Source organism: Dendronephthya gigantea, unplaced genomic scaffold (assembly GCF_004324835.1).
Source record: "Dendronephthya gigantea isolate DGI-Jeju-01 unplaced genomic scaffold, DenGig_1.0 000018F, whole genome shotgun sequence".
Taxonomy (NCBI): domain Eukaryota; kingdom Metazoa; phylum Cnidaria; class Anthozoa; order Malacalcyonacea; family Nephtheidae; genus Dendronephthya; species Dendronephthya gigantea.
This window is the reverse complement of record NW_021163028.1, coordinates 2,317,035-2,335,715: the sequence shown is the minus strand read 5'-3', so window position 1 is coordinate 2,335,715 and position 18,681 is coordinate 2,317,035. Positions and strand designations below refer to the sequence as shown.

Genomic DNA, 18,681 nt, shown 5'->3' with positions numbered 1-18,681 from the left:
TCCCAGTTTTTCGAGTAAGTTACTAGAATGAAGATTATCTCAAATTCTGTATGAACTGTTGAAAAAGTTCAATAAACGCGTTGTGATGGGTGTGACGTTAGGTTACTAACAGAGTTAGTCTTGAACTATACAATCAAGTGCAAAAATAGTTAGACTATGAATTTTCTCTTTTCCTTTCCGCTTTTGTCTCTTCATCCAAGTGTATAGTAACATGCTTCTTCCAAAAACCCTCCTCAAATTAACATGTTCACAACATTGAATTAACGGGGATTAAAACAATGTCTCGAAGATTTTTGCACGAGATTGCAGCAGCTCAGTTTGTGAAGAACCTAGTTGTGCTAGGAGATTGGCTGGTAAAGCACAGGTGGGGGTTATTTTTCCTATAACTCAACGTGGCATTCACCCATATCATACACACACAATCATGCATTATGTAAACAATTTGAGGTCGTGCAGACAAAAACCACGAAAGCTTATTGTAAAACCTACCGGCCTACCCATACGATCTTTGGTAGACTTTAGTAGTTTAAACGCATAATATCTGGCAGAATTTCGCACAATAATACCACAGAAAAAAATGAACCTCTGCGGTTTTGAGATAGCTCAGACAAAAACCAGGGCTGATTATTGTGGAATCATTACAAATTTTTGGTCAAGCAGCCAGATGCAAATGAATCAGATGTTTTACCCAACACTATAGCAACGTCACCTGACTGATGTTGTAGAATATCACCTAAACTACGGGTAGAACAGCGACTTCAATTCAACTCACCGCGCTATCCATAATTATCCCAACTGGAAGTTCTTTTACATCGCTTTTGTATGACCACTTCATCACCTCTGATTCGCTTCCAATTCTAGGGCGACTGGGCGGGACGGCATTCCTAGAAACGCCATATTTTATTGAGGCACTTTCGAAATGTTGATTCCATGAGTTTGAACGACTCCGGCTCGGTCCTTCATCATCATTCGTGCCCTTCGACTCGCGGTTTTGCATGTCGGAGTTTGGTAACGAGTTCTGGCGATTCACCTTTTCGCCGTATGACGCAATTGATCCGGGACTTTCTTCGCTGACGTGAGATGCCCCCGAAGCTCTGTGATGAGCATTCCTGGAGAATGAAATTTCGCATAAGCAATTTACCATTTGTATTTTTATGTGATATAAATTCCAGGGTGCTAATGCGCACCCAAATTATGCGCGAACTCAAAAGGTTTTACGGAGACAACGTTTGAACAACTTTTACTTCCACGAAAGTAAATACAATCCAGTACAATCCACTGCAATCCAGCTTTACCCATTGTTTAAGCTCTTTTGAGCTTTTTTGATGATCCTGTTTTAAGACCTGCTCTACATTCTTCTTGACACGAACTCTTCTAACAAGGGAAGTTATTTCATACATGTGCGGGCCATTGCTTTTGTCATAAATCAAATAATACATCGTATGTAATATTCCAATACTTGCAATAGGCGCCGGCTTCATTTTCTTCCCTGTTCCAGACTCAATCGAGAATTCAAAACTAGGAACTTAATTTTCATGCTTACCTATTCAGTTTTACATCTTCTATTCGTCCATTAGCCATCCCGGGCAGTTTCACGCCGCCATAGTGATTTTCTCGGGTGCCCTGTTCTGGCGAGCTAGGATTCGACGAGGGAGCATCCGTGCTGTTCCCCGAAATCAGGCGCGTACTTTGCGGGCTGTTTTCTTGCAGGTTACCATCATCTTCGTAAGCAGACTCGAGGTTCCTCCCGACGTGTGCAAGAGTAACGCCATCGTTACTATGGTTACCATGCATGTTTCCGTTGGCTGTCTGCTCCTCTGCAAGGTATGGGGACATTCGATGATCGTGCGCTGGCGCAGGACGTTGTGTTTTGTCAACCGCTGGACTGTATATGACAGACATATCTAAGTTAAAAAATCCCAATTAATGAATGATAAATTCAGCTATATCTTAAATTCTTATCTAAGCAACAAACGAACACCACAGCTACGAAGAAAGCCAGCTACTTATATTTGTCGACTAAAAAATAATAGTTGAGGGGGATTGGGGGAATTAAGGCCGTGTAATACAAGGTGCAATTTTTCTTGCAACTTGCAATGGAATTCTACTTTTGGGTGATATATATTAGTGAACAGTTAGTTCTATATGACACCGCAGAAATTGGTAGACTTAGCCGTAATTCTCAATACTTAGACTTTAAATTCGGCAAGCTAAAAGATTTATAAATACTCAACAAAATATCTCTTGCACAAAAGATTTGAAGCTTGCACACGGCAAAAACAAATCATCTGAAAATGTCTGAAAATGTCTCAAAATGGCCATTTTACGGTGGCAGATGCATACAAAGAGCCTTCAAAAGTTTCCAAAACCGATATTGGAAGAAAAATTGAACTTGTTTTCAACTTATTTGATAGTATTTTCTTTGACAGCAGTTTCTGAATACTAGGATTCAAATGTGAGCAACTGATGAGATATTTGACTTCCAACACCAATTTCTGCGGTGTTGTTCTATATACATACATAGAGCTCGTTGTCCGTGAAATCCAATAATTTTGTTGTTGCCAAATTCACATCACTCCAAACTACACTTGCAGTGCAAATGGCAAAAAACTGCTCAGCCCAGACTATAACTGGCGCGTTTGACATACGCGCGCGAGTGTCACATGTCAAAGTCTGGGCTGCCTATGCGCTGTCTTTAATGCAGCATTTAAGGGGAAACCGATCACTGAATCACTGATCCAATAATACACTGGATATAAATATAGCAATTATACAAAAGCAAAACAATAAACTTCGAGAGACTCAATTGACAAAATCTGAATTAAAAAATCAGTTGACCGTGACACCCACACTTTTTAAAAAGGCTGTATGTCAACGTACATCAAACCAGGTGAAGCGTTCAAATCTCGAAATAGAAATTTCTGGTGTAGGAGGGGCCACGAAACGGACACGAGAGAATTTTATTTTTAGTTAAATTCGAAGGCGTGTAATCAATCATAGCGCGACAACTCCAGGCCCTAACGTAAAATAGGCCCTTTTCTGCGGAAAAAATGAGTTTGTAATGGAAAAATTACTAGTGTCACAAACTGATCACAAACTTTAATACAAGCATGCATGCAGTAAAACGATTTACACTGTGATATATAGCTGCATTCTCTAACAACGAAGTAAAACAGACCACACAATACAGCAATTCTGGTTCTGGGAAGGTTTCTCACGCAGAGTATGTATATTTATATAACGATCACCGTGTATCCAAAATCTCTGTCTAATTGTTTTGTTATCTGCGAGTTCCTTTTGAACAAACTCTCCAAACAGTGAGCAATTGTTTGTCGAATATTCCATATATGAGAGGATTCACTGAACACGACCCGGCAACTCTTAATACGCCGCCCAAATAAACTAACCAAGGATAGTCCATTAGTGGATATTCGCCCGCGATATACAGTATAATGCGCACGGACATTAGTAGATTTCCAACCCCATAGCAGAGAACGGTACCGACACAAACAAGGAAAGTTCGACGGTTCTTGATATAGTTCACGGCTGTAAAGGAAGAGCCGGAAGGACTTCGTGTAACCGGATTTGAACGTAAGCCCTTCATGTATTTTTCGTGGTTCTTGAGTGCCAGATATACTTTGGAATAAAGAACGGCCATAACTGCCGTGGGAGCATAGAAGAGGAATATAAAAAATGCAAAATGACATCTCTTGTAAATCATGTAAGCAAGAGAGTTGGGTTGGATGAAACACAATGGTACGCCTGATCCGTAGCCTGCGATTAGGCCAAGAACGTAGCCCAAACCACAAACCATATTCAACCTTCGTTCGCTGATGTCCGGGTTTAAGGGATAAACTGTAGCGCGATAACGAAGAGCTGAAATGACGAACATCATGTAGACTCCCGTGACATGAAAGAAATATCTCACCACTACGAAAAGGCAGTAAATATCGCCTCCTTCGGACCTCTCATTACCAAGGAAGATCTCGTATTGCATGTAGGTGAAAGTGAGCACAAGCAACCATCCGAGATCACAGATAGCAAGATGTAACACAATAAAATAGTAGTTATTCTTTAACAATCTTCTTTGTCTCAATACGGAGATGATAACCAGAATGTTACCGAAAATTCCAAACACAACAACTAAAGTATAGGAATATGTATAGGCGTCTGGCCTCCCCATTTTTAACATAGACTTTCGTATCTACTATCAGTATGCTATTCAATGTCGAACTTTTGCACAGTTCCTTTAAAAAGCAGAAGTTGTGAGATAAATTTACTTTAAGTGTAATGAAAACGGCGCTATAACAGATGTATCCTACCAATCAGAGATGAACACGTATAACGACCATATACAAACATGACGAATATTAAAATTGCTTTTTAGTTCGGGTAATAAATGCATATAAAAGTAAATATAAATTTATTACCGCAAATAAGCAAGATTTACAGAAGTTCGATGTTTTCCCTACAATTCTTTATACCAACATTAGTGGTTCTCCATGAAAAATTTACGAAACACTCAAGTCTCAAAACGTAGAACTGACGATACGAATGTTTGACTACGGTTTGTCACAGTTAATGATTTGTCTGACAATAATGTTCATCATGAAAAATACCAAAGAAATTAAAGTTTATGAATGTTCGCAATAAAAGACAGACATGCAGCTTTTGAGTTCTCTTATAGATATTAATAAATTTTCAAAAAAGCAGGTGCATTCCACGTCGTTTAAAAATTTTGGTTTATATCTTAAACCATAACCATGGATTAAACGATATCATTAAATTGAATGTATGTTGGCGGAATAAAACTTGACAATATCTTCATCTTGTTTCAGCACGCATTGTAATATTGACAGGAAATAAATTTAATAGGAACAACAGTTTATTAATGCTGTCCATAAATGACAGTCTGCAGTTTTTAATTATTAAAATTTATTGAACGTTGACCATAACAAACTCTCTCACCCCCACGTGCCCACTTCCTGGAGAGATTTTTTATCACGATAACAATTTGTCGGTCAAAAAAGTAGGTCTGCTGATTTCAATACCTTAATTATAATAGATCGCATGAACCCTAGGAAGGGTTTTTCTGAATAATTTTTACGGTCAGGGCTTTAGTTTATTATTTCTTAAGGTTCTTTATTTTCTTAAAGCTCTACGTTGATGGCGACACCCGGACGGTGATAATTTTTCGGGGGTTTTTTCCGGAAGTACGTACATTAAGTCTGGTTTTGCTTCAAAGGTAAGCTACTTCATCCAGTGTACTATCAGTTCAGTAAAACCGACATACTATTCAATCCAAATTTTGCCCTTGTTGCCCCTCTTAGTTCTTTCAGTATACTACTCCGTCATTACTCACCTATATCCTTGTCCGTTCGTGTACTCTGCGAGACCAACAGCTCGACGTTTACAGGCGTGTTCTTCAATGATTGTACAGCCTCGTCGTGGCTCACATACTCTAAACTCTTCCCGTTAACCGCCAAAAGACGGTCACCTAGATTAAAAGAAATCATGCAAAGCGAGGAGTAATGATTGGCAAAAAATACTTAGGTTTTCGGTATGGCGATGGGTGGAGCTGGCGAGTTAGACCTTGTCAAGATTCGGAGTCCTCTTGCACATTACATTAATTCAACTATAGCCTAAGGCAATGTAGACTATTTTATGTCCTTTAATGTAGATTGTTCTTTTTATGATTATTAAAAAAAGATTATGTCATTGCTGAATTAAGATACACAAACACGAAATGAAATCTGATTGGTTAGAACTGAATGACAATGAAACTCCTTTTTCAGTGCGGAGAGAATTGATGTGGAAATTGAGGTCACACATTGCTATTCGGTGAACGATTTAAATTCGGCAGGAATTTTTTTCTATTAACATGCACATATCTTTAAATATTTTATATTAGGGCGAAATGAATGTAGATTGCAAGAATTTTATCGCTTCCAGGAAATGTTGACAACTTTGAACTCGTTCGCAGGATGTACAGAGATAAGCCTACACCGGAATCCCGTACCCATAAAATTACGTTGACAGTATACTCTACATACCAACTTTCAATCTTCCATCCTCATATGCAATGCTACCGGGCGAGATTTTCTTGACAAAAATTCCAAAGTGAAGTCTTCTTGTGTCCTCTCCACCAACAACAGTCAAACCTGAAACACAGAGGTATAACCATAGAGGTAACAGCTTGCTTCATCCCATGCTGAGGGTCATTGGTAATTAGTTCATTCAAAAACATTCACTCTCAAATGTTTTGGACCTTTCCAAGGACAATATATAGACCTGCAGTTCTCGAAATTTGATTCACTGCACACAAAACAACGAGATTTAGCCTACGGATTAAACACTTCCATAAATCTACCTCCAAGTTCAAAATCTGGTCACTGAGTTCAATAGGATGCCTTATCATATTATGCATTAGTCGGTACCATGCTCGTATTAACAACAGTGCGTACGTAATAACCCTATCACAAACCTAGTGCGCCTCTTGCATCTTTCTTCAATTTAATCACCTTCACCTTTCGATCTGGCGACATAATTATTTCAGCTGCCCTCTTTTCGATGGCTAAATTTGGATGAAAATTAACCGTACAACATGTACAACGTATATGTATACACTTTATCACACATCGTTAATGGGAGGACTTATTCATACAGAGAACCAGTCTATCTTTTAACAGTCATATTAGCCACGCATACGGATTGAAAGTAGGTATAATACTATCAACGGATGTGAAATGCAACTGTTGAACATTGGAAGGATGACAACCCTAAAGGGCTACATTCACTCCTACGCATGGCTTCTTATAATAACTGGTGGCCGGCTGATTTAAAAATCGCTCGAGTTTCATATTTTCAGGTTGTTTGGGACACGAACTATTTTATATGCATACCCATCAAGAAGCATAGCTAACCACATTGTTTAGATTAGCAGACAGGTGATATAGTTTTGAGAAATATAGCAATTGAAAATGTAAACGTGTTTGTTAAATTACGAACTGTACGTCAAAAACGCTGCATGCATAAGGTGGCATATTAAGCTTCAAAATGTAAGTTTCCGATGATCAAAAGGCTTCAAGTTTTGATATTTTTTTAATTGGCTTTTTAAGTATGAGCGAAGAGGGGCAGTGTTAACAGAGTTGTCACACTCCTTAGATTACTACAATTATAGTTACCTCTGGGAGAAGGAGATGCATCTGAATAACTCGAGGGGGAAGGCGGCGTGGAATCTAGAAATGAGAAAATGCAAGAGGAGACTAAAAAAATGTCCAAAACTTCGGGTTATTTAGGCGATACAGAGCCAAGTGGCCGGTTTATAAAAAATATGCTCAAAAATATAAAACAGCCTACTTAACACATAAGGAAGATCATCGGGACCGTCGACCTGGCTACCAGCTGCCGCGTTCTGGCGAATCGCATACTCCGATGGAGCTCTACTAGGCTCACGTGATTCCAAACTGCTATCGTCTTCATCTTCATTATTATTCAGGAATTCCTCACCATTTTCACGATTACCGTTTAGATGTGGCCCTGGGCCAGCGGCTCCATACCCAACCGCCAAAGAGTTTCGCTTTCTCTCTTCGGGAGCTATTGAAAAAAAATCGGGAAATCGTTGCATGTATTCCCACGCGGAAGAACCTCGCTTTATAAATTTTACTTCTACATGACAGGCGTATATATGTATTCACAGGATGTCCACCCTTGATAGACATGACTTCCTATTGTCGAAAAATGGAACTTAGAACTGACTGGGAAAAGTCCAACTACGCAGTCATGTTGATCTGGCGAAAACAAAGATGTGCAACTATGAACTTCGCACTGATAAAGATCATATTTCATGAACTATGCTTTAAAAATTGTAAAATTTACGAGGTACCCACAAAGTAATATTCATAATGTTGTTATATTTACGCTAAACTGTAGGCCAGTAATATTTTGTACCGCTGCAAGTAGAGGAAATAATTCTAAGGATTTTTCCAGCATTTTCAAGGCCGGTTATTCCTCTCACCTGCTTCCTCCATGGCCAACAGTCGGACTTTCATTCTCATTTGAAAACGATGAAATGACGTACACAAATACAGCAAATACTTTGATCTTAAAGACAGAATACAAACACAATTAGACTAAGATGAATCAAACTAAGATAGTCCTGCCGCTTCTAAGCTGGTTGCGCTGGGTTCTAGCAAGGATTGTCCCTTATATAAGGATGCATCGTCGATGTCATCCGATCAATGGTTGCTATATGTACCCGCAGCGTATCGACAAAAAAACGGCTGAACGACAGATGCATTTGTAGAACAAGTATTGAGAAACGATTAATGGGAAACAACAACTCAAAATAATTGCCTTATGAAGTGTAAATATTGTTGTCTTTATAGTTTAGAATTTTCGATTTTTTCACGACATGTACAAAAAAGTAATAATATAGATAATCCTTCCTGCATTGAATGTTTATAGGTGAATAGCTCAGATCTAAAAGAGATACTTCATAAAATGAACAAAAATACTGTATATTGCTTTATATACCTTTTATAAGACGAACTAAGAAATGTTAGTCTATTTTGTTTCCTTTTAGGCCCTTCTGTACGAGGCTCGATGTGGAATTTCTTTTTCTAAACGTAGACACATACGATAAATTTTAAACCAAGACATGTATATGTGGAAAGAGTGTAGTTGGTAAAGTGTCATCGTTCTGCTTTTAACCGCAAAATTGTTGCGACATCTATAGTACTCCTGTGACCTATATGACAGAATACTGACAAGTGTAGATTGGCATTACCTTGAATGCAAGTTTTTTTATTGTCATCCAGGAATGTCTCTCGATTGGTTTTCTCTTGTTTTGTTTAAACTAGTAAAAAGATAAATTCGCAGTTTGCAGTGACTACAATTTATATAAGTTGCGAGAGATGGAAGTGCTTTCCATATACTTTCATCTCATCAAAAACAAAATGCAACACTACGAGAATTCTCGTAGGAGGGAAAAGGGGTCCGAACTGTAGTGGACTACAATGAATAAAGTTGGTGTGATTAAAGGACCCCAAAGAGACAAGACCAGATTGAGCAACACATGCATGAAAACACCAAAGTTAATTTTCGAATTTTTCCACCGAGGAAACAGAATCGCTGTATAAGCTACATTGTATACCCAAAGAAGCCATATATCATGCAGTTAAAAAACCTATCATTTAACGTTATCATTCAAAAGAGTTGTCCACACACAGTATAAACACAGTTATAATTTGGACTTACTTCAAATATTGTAACTCCACGAACACAAACACCCAAATATATGATTTCATTTTCTTTCTTACCCTAAAAAAAATTAAACGAAACGTTCTGACGAATGCATCCAATATACTCCGTCTCCGTATGTTTAAGTATACATGCAGTATATAAGAAAACAATATTACACGAAATTTGATTGCCTCGTTAACTTTGAGTAGCCACGTTTGAGGTCACAATGAGAAAGGTCTATCTAGGTAAAAGATGCAAGACTACCTAATCTGAAACATTTTAGTATATAACCCACTCACCAACTGTGTTTTATACAAATGCATGCCATATTCTGGTAACTTTTGTGACTCTTTGATAAATTTCACCTCGGCCTCATCTTGGCTCAAACCGCATTGGACTTTGTGTAAAGCTCGGAGTTTCTGCGAAACATGTTCCTCGCTCAGTTTGACCAAAATCTGAAAGTTGAGATGGATTAGACGGATGTAAACCTTATATAGCTTTAAAAAAACATGACCTTTAGCTAAGGTACATTTGCACGCAAACGACCAGTCCGCCTAACTTTGGATTTCCTCTGGTTTAAAGAACACACAAAGCTGAGGTAGTAAAAAAACTGGTACAAAGTTTCATGACATAATTCTCCCTGGTATAATTTGGCTGTTAGTAAACCACCAGGTGGAATAACCTTATACAAATTCTGTTGAACAATCCAGTAATGGCAACCTTATATCTCGGTCTGCTGCTATTTATCATCAGTACACATTAAACAACTTACCCGATGTGGTAAATAATGCTTAGGTTTGAAATAATTTTCACCAAAACGTTTCCTATTGTAGTCGCCGTACTCAGCCTGCAGGGCGAGCGAGGCCAGGTTTAGGACTGGGTCGGCATCGATGTACACGTGATCTTTGATTACGTCACTACGTAACTGGAGGTAGAGTTGATGGCTGGTTTCGTGATGCCTACATGCATGTAAAAAACGTGAACATGGAATTGTGAGAAGCGAGCTATATATTTGTACAATTTGTTTCAATTTTACACCTATACAATTCTTAACTGTCCTTACCTGAATAGAGCCAAATTCTCAACATAGAATTTAACTCTAAAATACAGCACATATTCTCCCGTAAATTTCTTTGACTGCAAAGGCATAAAAGAAAAATTAGACATATAGATTAAGTAAAACGCGTCATATTGCTTATGTTGCCTTCATTGTACTTATTCTTCTCAATAATTGCAGCCGTGTTTTATTATAAGAAAATATATCGCATTACGAAACGAAATGTATAAATTTCTTCCATAAGTTAACCAGATTCATAAACCATGCCTTTCAATTATTCGGCGACTATAAACGCATGGATAATTCATCGCAAATTTAATATGGAGAACAACAAAAACGCACCTGCTCTTTCCATCCAGTTGGAGCGTATTTAGAAAGTTTGGTATCAAAATCCAAAAACAAATGTTCATCATCTAAAATAAGAACATCTATTAAACAAATGGGACTTACTGCATGGACACGTTTTATATATTTTTCATTCAGAGAGAATGGTTTCTAAACTATTTTAGACCTAACCGAGATTTCACTTGACAATTTTTTTGTTCAGCACTATATAAAACTTGACTCTATATGACAAGTGTACTTGTCATGGAAAAAATGTCAAAAAGTTGCGCGCACAGACGAACAAATAAAACTGGTCACACATAAACTTGTCATAAAAAACTTGCTCTTCCGTAACCGGCTTCACGTACACACACTGAAAAACCTACACATACCTTCAATTCTCGTTAACCCAAAATAGATTTTCTCCGTCACACCAATATACTTTGTGATTTGTGCGAACAACTCTTGCACTTTGGTCGAAATCTGTTCGAGAAACAAATATTACTCACAATCAAGGGTCACCATAAAAAATATCGAGAGGCCAAGCACAACAGCATTGCCGACCAATGCCAAACAGGAAAAATTTCAGTAACCAACCTCAACGGCCATTTGCAGTCTCTGTTCATTTAGCATAACAACGGTGACCATTCGACGACCCGAAAGTTTCTTTTCTGCTTTTTTCTGTTCAACAAAAATTAAGGCGGTTGATTAAAAATGATCATATACGGAAGTCTCCTCCAAACCTGGCCGGTATAGACGTGCTTAAAAAATTTGTCGAGATAAAATCGAAAAAATATGCGGTCAGAGGAGATCATGCAGATGGTGCAATAGTAATCATGATGTTGCCGAAAGAATGACGGGCATTATCGAGCCCTATACGTCCCAAGACGTCACGTGCCGTCCGCCACAGTCGGACATGCCGGACCGATCGGTCGGGTCGCCAGCTTAGGGAAGACAAATAAACGTAGCCTGTGGGAATAACATTAAATTTAGTCAAACAACAAAGACAACAAACATTTTAACTGGAAAACAAACTTTGCTTCACATGTAATCGTTTTCGCCAGTAATATTGACCTTTACCGATCGCATAAGAACTCGTTTTAGTAAGGATTTGGAGGACATTTATTAGGGATTATGATGTCAGTCTTATTGTACAATATTCAAGATAGATATACTCTTTGGATAATTTGTCAAGTCAAGATTTCTTGGCCCCGGGAAACACGATTTATGCAAAGGCGACTCGAACACCAAAATCAAAAGAGGTCACTGAATTAGCCGCGTCCATCAAAAGGATGCTGCATCAAACTTTGGCAGGAATATTTTCGAGGAAAGTATTACGTTACGTACAGTACTTACCGGGGTTATATTAACAAACGATTGGTTTGGATCTTCTAAAACTTGCACAAATTCTGGGCCAAAGAATTTCTAAAAAATAATTAAGGATGACTGAAATAGTGAAAAGAAATGACAAGCACGTTTAAGGTAGACCTAAACAAAATAACTGAACGATTGCAAAGCCAAAAACGAAGACGCATCTGTATTCAACGAGTACAATCAACTTCATCTACCCACCCTTAATTTGGCCTTTGGGACTTTTTTCGCCTTTTTCCCACCGTCTGTTGTCCCGGGAGATACTAAGTTCTGTTCTGAACGGTATTTCCGCTGACCACTAGTGTTCGGCCACTGCGATTTCATATCCATGATTCCGTTTTTTTCTCCACCTCGATCGTGACTGTTCTGCTGCGACACTGATCTCAAGTCGCCAATGGATGAATGATGCCATTCTCTATACATAATATTGATAATAATAATAATACTTCAATGATGATAATGATGACGATGATGTTTAAACAATTTTTTGCCGAAGGCAAGGTGATAAAAACGATTGATGAAAATGTATCCTTACCCTGACCGTTGCGATCCACCAATATCTCTAAGTGATCCCGTACTTCCCCAATAGTCACTGCCAAGGTCGGTCAACGACGTGGCAGGGACGTAGCTCCCTTCCATTAGCGAGACCAGCGAAGAAGACGGGGCCGAACTTAAGGTGGACTTGTGGTGGTCTGAGAGGGAGGACGTTTCACTGGAGGCATCGCTGCTCTGGCCTGTATTTAGGTTTCCTGATACGTCATAAAAAGGACTGTTAGCGATAATAAAGATTTTATCCCGATACCAATTATTTCCAAATTTCCTATATTTCCTATATAGGCATCACATTCTATTATATTTACGTGCAATAAGTGTCTAGAATGTAAGCCAGTGTGGCTTTCATTTCGTCCAATTCAATTATTACCTAGGCGAGGGTTCCCGAGTCAAAGTAATGCTATAAAAATATCCTAGTATACATACCTAGTGATCCAGTCCCAACTCCCCTCGACTTCTCACTTCGCCACAGTCCATTATCAATCGAGCTCCCTTTACCGTTGTACCCCTTACCGTTCCTGTCCAAGGACTGCGTTCTTTCGTATGCCTTGCGCGATGAAATATCCATCGAGTAACAGCCGTTCATAGCGGGCATGCTGCCATAGCGATTACGTAATAGATCAATGGATCGGTCGGCAATAACTGGTGACGTCATCGTCTTCTGATGCCGGGCTTTTTCCAAGTACTTCCGGTACTTGTCTAAAGAGAAAGAGCATTGATCTTGGATGGTTTTTCGTTCCCGAAAAAATCTTCAAAAACTTTCCGATTCAACGTAGCAGATTTGTCAGCTCCGGTAAGAAAATATTTCCTTGGTCTACTTTTTACACAACTTTCGTCATGCAGGCTTTTGTTCTGAATAGTGGAGAGAAGTTTACTTCTTAAAATTTTACTTCTTCAACTGATTTACTTCTGAAGAAATGCCGTTAAGCTGTATGCAAGGCATGCAACCATGAGAGTTGAGCTACTTAAACAAAGTCCAGGGCTTAGCATTAACTCATTTCTCACCATCGAAATTCACAATGGCGTAACCCCACACTTGGAGGCCCGCGGTGAAATAATTGTGCTCTCGACCAATCAAGCAACCAGTAATTTTAACATTCTAATGAATTTGCATTAAATGACCTTAGTTCAATTCCTGCATTACGACCTGAGTATAAGGCTAAGTTTTTCCGGTTTGCTCATTATGGTTTTCAAAAATATCATAAAAGAAAGTGTTTCTATACGGGTTCATTTTTTATTGTACTGTGCATTCATTTTAACTCTTATACGTCATGTATGTTTTATCAACTGTATATAGTCAAAGTTATCAACTGTAGCTGTATAGCCTATACAGTTAAAGCCTAAATTATTATACATATAAAATATATATATATATATATATATATATATATATATATATATATATATATATATTGATTAAATGGTAAACCTAAAACGCGCCAAACTATCATAATTATCAGATGTCTTATATACATTTTTTGTCTTGGTTATACGCAGCCTAACAATTTCGTAAAACATATAGTAAAACATTAATGGCACGACACGGCTTAAATTCGTACTCGTGCCAAGTTTTGTTAGTGTTTTTTGCCCAGTTTTGTTAGTGTTTCTTTGCCCAGCTTTGTTAGTGTTTCTTTGCCCAGTTTTGTTAGCGTTTCTTTGCCCAGTTTTGTTAGTGTTTCTTTTCCCAGTTTTGTTAGTTTTCTTTGCCAAGTTTTGTTAGCGTTTCTTTGCCCAGTTTTGTTAGTGTTTCTTTGCCCAGTTTTGTTAGTGTTTCTTTGCCCAGTTTTGTTAGTGTTTCTTTGCCCAGTTTTGTTAGTGTTTCTTTTCCCAGTTTTGTTAGTGTTTCTTTTCCCAGTTTTGTTAGTGTTTCTTTTCCCAGTTTTGTTAGTGTTTCTTTGCCCAGTTTTGTTAGTGTTTCTTTGCCCAGTTTAGTTAGTGTTTCTTTTCCCAGTTTTGTTAGTGTTTCTTTGCACAGTTTTGTTAGTGTTTCTTTGCCCAGTTTTGTTAGTGTTTCTTTGCCCAGTTTAGTTAGTGTTTCATGCATTGCCCAGTTTAGTTAGTGTTTCATGCATTGCCCAGTTTTGTTAGACTGTTAGTGTTTCATTGCCCAGTTTTGTTAGTGTTTCATTGCCGAGTTTTGTTAGTGTTTAAGGCCGAGCGCTGATGAAATTGGTATGGGTACCCATTTTAGTCGTGCCGCGCGCCAATAAATTGACTAGTGTAGTGTAAACAGGGCTTTAGACTACTTGCGTGATTATTCACATGAACACTATTTTAGTCTTGTTTTTACTGGCATAAACAAATGCCGCAGGACCGGTAGGATGCGAACAAAACTGTGTTCGATACAGTGATGGCTGTTCCTCCTCTAACAGTGGTAAGTGCAAATATTCAATTTCATCGTTTACTGAACAACTAAGAATGAAGAATGCCGTTCTCGTGACTTTTCGACTCAAATTTGATACTGTGACGTTTTCTACCATAAAATCTAATTTAGACGTAGCAACGTTGTGCGATGCTCCCCAAGCGAAGCGAAAATGCCCAATATTTACGGTTCTTTTTAACTTCCCTTCTTCTGTAAAAACGGGAACACTTAAAACATTATTTCCACATGCACATAAGTATATCGTTCTGGTCGGTGGTACAATGCAATGAAAGGTAATAACGAGAATGTTCTTCCAGTGGTAAGATTGATTTGAAATGCCCGTTGCTGTCACAGACGTAAAGATAGTCGCTAAAAACCGTGTGAATTAAAATGTTACCATCTTTTGTTATCACGCAGGATAGGTTTCGCACACGTGTCACAAATTCTTGTCTTAACTGAATAAAGTCTAACACACGTTCGTATTGCTCATTGCCATTGGAGTCGAAAACGAACAAAACAAGCACATGCACACATTTACCTTCGCAATTTGTATCATCAAATCTTATGATAACGTAAACATTATCGTTATGATCGACAGCTACTGCTTCTATAATTTTTTCCTTAGCCTCAGGCATTGAGGTAGCTTGTCTAAATTCACAAAACCTTTTCACCTCTCCTGATCTGTATAAAGCACATAATTGGTCATTGCGATGAAACAGAAGTTGTCCTTTGCTATTTATGGAAGAAAACCGGAAATAATCTTCAATCGGTAGAATGACTTGATTCTCTGGTGTTTGAAATTCCGTCTCTTCAAAGACGATCTTAAGAACATCAATGTCAAGGAGTAGGGGGTGCATAGTCTCTTCTTTGGTAGGAAGGCGTATTCTGGGCCAGTTTCTGACGTTGGGTAACTCACCAGAAAATTTAGCGGTAAATTCTGACATTCCGAAGTTCAAAGAAATGACAGATTTTACGGTTTCCAAACGCGAAAGGTGGTAGAACATGGCTCCTATACCACCTTTGAAATGTGTAGAAAACGCTTGCCCAACTTCCTGAAGATTATGAAGCTCTTCCAAAAACAACATGCATCCAGCTACCGCTGACCTCGCATCTTGAATGCATTCTAAGATTTTCGAAGCGACACGCAGTCTTGTTGCCATGATTCTATCCGGCAAACTTAAGGCTTCGTTCCAAAACGTCCGAGTCGCGCCTTCACGCGCGGCTTTAAATAATTCCTTCGCGGCAACAATTCGACCATTTGATTTGCTGCCCAGCTTCTCGATGGCGCTTAGGAGTGTAATGGCTTCATTTAGAACTCCATTCTCGCCCTCGTTTTCGGTTGTTGTTGTTGTTTGACTTCCGCCTTCGTCTTCACGAACCTGTTTGTTCTTCGCGTCATAAAGTACAAGATAAAGGGTAACTATACCCTCTTTCAGAAAGGAATAACTCGCTAGTAAATCTTGTCGCGAGAGTCCATCGATTTTCTCCCCAATTTGGTCAAGATCTCCAAGAATAACATTTCGAAATTTCTCATGTGTAACATCCCCGTGTCTGAGCTTTTCGGCCACAGTGTTTTGAGCCTTGTTAAGCAATATGCCCAAAGCAGAGCTAACAACAGAGTTTACACTATTCGAAACGAAGTTGAAAACGTGAAATGACATAACCGTGACAGTAAAACTGGCGACAAAGGCACAGGCGCTGGTTGAGTAGGAACTGTCTTCACGCGAATGTTTGCGTGATAACAGAAATAAAGGTAAAACACCGCTATATGAATTCGTCACAGGGAGATGAGCTTGAATGAACTGTTGAATATGATCAGTGCTTCCACATACTGCAGTGATAATTCTAATGCTTTTTTCACATTGGATTCAAAAAAGGCGAATTAACCTCCACTGACACTGAGGATATTATTGCGGCCTAATTAAAGTATCAAGCCTATTGCTTTGCTTTGAAATATCTTATATGTGCTGATGGTTACGTTCCAAAAGTTAAAATTCAGCCCCCCCCCCCTATGTTTGATGTTTCATCCCGTTATGCATTCAATTTTTTCTTTCAAGCTTTCAAGATTTAGATTCTATTCTTTAGAACTTTTAGAACTCTTAGAACAAAACTCATATCATAATATTGGGCTGTCTGTTAAATTTATATTGAAATTTCAAGTGTTTTTGGAACTTTGCTTGTTTATCCGTGGAATAAACTGAGATCTAGAGAAGAGAAAGATTCCTAGAAAGGACCTTATTTTGTCCATTAAGTTCACGGTGATCTTAAGTATACTGTAGATGGCGGATTATCACTCAGTCATAATCTTATCGCCGCTATGCAGAGATAGGTAAAACCGGTTTTACAAAGCTAACTTGTCAATTTTTGTCTCAAATGTGTCCTTACCCATAACCGTTTGCGCACTTAATTTTTTGATTTAATATCTCCTGAAGTCACACATATAGAGCATTAACAAAAAATTATGCAATCCCACTCACCTAGCGTATGAGGTATCTTTGTCATGTATTTGTTCTTAGAATGATAGCTCGGCTGCTCTTCAGGGGAGATCATCCTTCTATCGTTTGAACCAATCAGCTCCTCGGATGTCGCTTGACCATGCGAAGTGCGATTAGCCAATGGCGGCGGAGGTAGTTCCAGGCTAGAGCGATACCTTGTTCTAAGACTCCGAGATGGATGCTTAAACGAAAAATTGTCGTATTATTTATCGGATATCATGTAAAACGTTTATCCAGTTTTCTATTGCAGTCTGGGCCGTAGGCATGATTGCGCGTCAGTAAAATATACTGCATATATCCTTGGTTCTGAAAAGTTTTCCAAAAAATCTAGACAGTGTCGACTATATCGATAACTATAGAAAAAATTAAACTTTGTGTGCTTCGCATCAGAATATAATCAATTTATCAGATGTGAACCCAAAACCTCTATTAACTGAAAATCAATGTCCATTTCCACCAGAACCCTTGTCCAATGCTTCTGCGTGACTATGAAGATCGGAATTCCAGGCGAGAATAGACCCTTTGCATGTTAAACTACTTTTTGATATGTGCAAAATAATCCAATCAAATCACCACAGCTGAAAAGAGCGTACCAAAATTAGTTAAAATGCAAAGTTTGGTTGCGAAATGTCGTAAAATACGGAAAATATAGCCTTGCAAAGTTTGAAAATTTGTATACTTTAGTTTAACGCACGCAAAAAGTTACCATTTTGGGGCCGAATGTGGTAACATAACGTATTTTACGACATTTCGCAACCAAACTTTGCATTTTTACTAATTTTGGTACGCTCTTTTCAGCTGTGGTGATTTGATTGGATTATTTTGCACTTATCAAAAAGTAGTCTAACATGCAAAGGGTCTATTATCACGACAAACACCACAGTTCTCGCAGGGAATGCCGGGATAAGTGTCACGCAAAAGTGTTCGCCGACGTGAGAACGCATAAGATCTATTGCACTGAAGATGCATATCCGTGCTGTACCTGATCATCTGAGGTGTAGCCTCTCGCAAAGGGTCTCTCTTCGTCTACTTCGTCACTTTGAATATGCTGAAACAATGCATTGGGAAAAGTTACTATAGCGTTTGGAGTGTCGTGAAGGCTTGCGCTTGTGTGCAAAAAGTTCACTCATGCTCCGGCATTGAGTATGACATAAACTTTTTGTTTTTACTTATCAATAATCAATGTAAAGGCTCTTTAACAAATCTCAAAATGGCGGGTAGCCGTTTTGTGGACGTTTCTTACAAAGAGATAAGCGAACAAATGCAGTTTTTGTGTC

At 38.5% G+C, this 18,681-nt stretch overlaps 1 protein-coding gene across 1 annotated transcript in view; it reads right to left on the bottom strand.

Moving 5' to 3' along the window:
• The window catches only part of LOC114520772 (tyrosine-protein phosphatase non-receptor type 13-like), a 42,206-nt gene that overhangs the window by 17,793 nt on the left and 5,732 nt on the right, over positions 1-18,681 (bottom strand). Inside the window, exons 8-30 of the mRNA XM_028541107.1 lie at positions 18,387-18,452; positions 17,387-17,585; positions 12,974-13,246; positions 12,531-12,744; positions 12,197-12,410; positions 11,981-12,049; positions 11,222-11,305; positions 11,017-11,107; positions 10,643-10,713; positions 10,307-10,380; positions 10,016-10,202; positions 9,543-9,698; positions 9,259-9,321; positions 8,789-8,857; positions 8,536-8,621; positions 8,018-8,103; positions 7,360-7,596; positions 7,185-7,238; positions 6,485-6,574; positions 6,054-6,161; positions 5,363-5,497; positions 1,544-1,904; positions 773-1,109 (exon numbers count right to left, since the gene is read on the bottom strand). Coding sequence (XP_028396908.1) covers positions 773-1,109; positions 1,544-1,904; positions 5,363-5,497; positions 6,054-6,161; positions 6,485-6,574; positions 7,185-7,238; positions 7,360-7,596; positions 8,018-8,103; positions 8,536-8,621; positions 8,789-8,857; positions 9,259-9,321; positions 9,543-9,698; positions 10,016-10,202; positions 10,307-10,380; positions 10,643-10,713; positions 11,017-11,107; positions 11,222-11,305; positions 11,981-12,049; positions 12,197-12,410; positions 12,531-12,744; positions 12,974-13,246; positions 17,387-17,585; positions 18,387-18,452 — 3,324 coding nt within the window. The remainder of the gene's footprint in view (positions 1-772; positions 1,110-1,543; positions 1,905-5,362; positions 5,498-6,053; positions 6,162-6,484; positions 6,575-7,184; positions 7,239-7,359; positions 7,597-8,017; positions 8,104-8,535; positions 8,622-8,788; positions 8,858-9,258; positions 9,322-9,542; positions 9,699-10,015; positions 10,203-10,306; positions 10,381-10,642; positions 10,714-11,016; positions 11,108-11,221; positions 11,306-11,980; positions 12,050-12,196; positions 12,411-12,530; positions 12,745-12,973; positions 13,247-17,386; positions 17,586-18,386; positions 18,453-18,681) is intronic.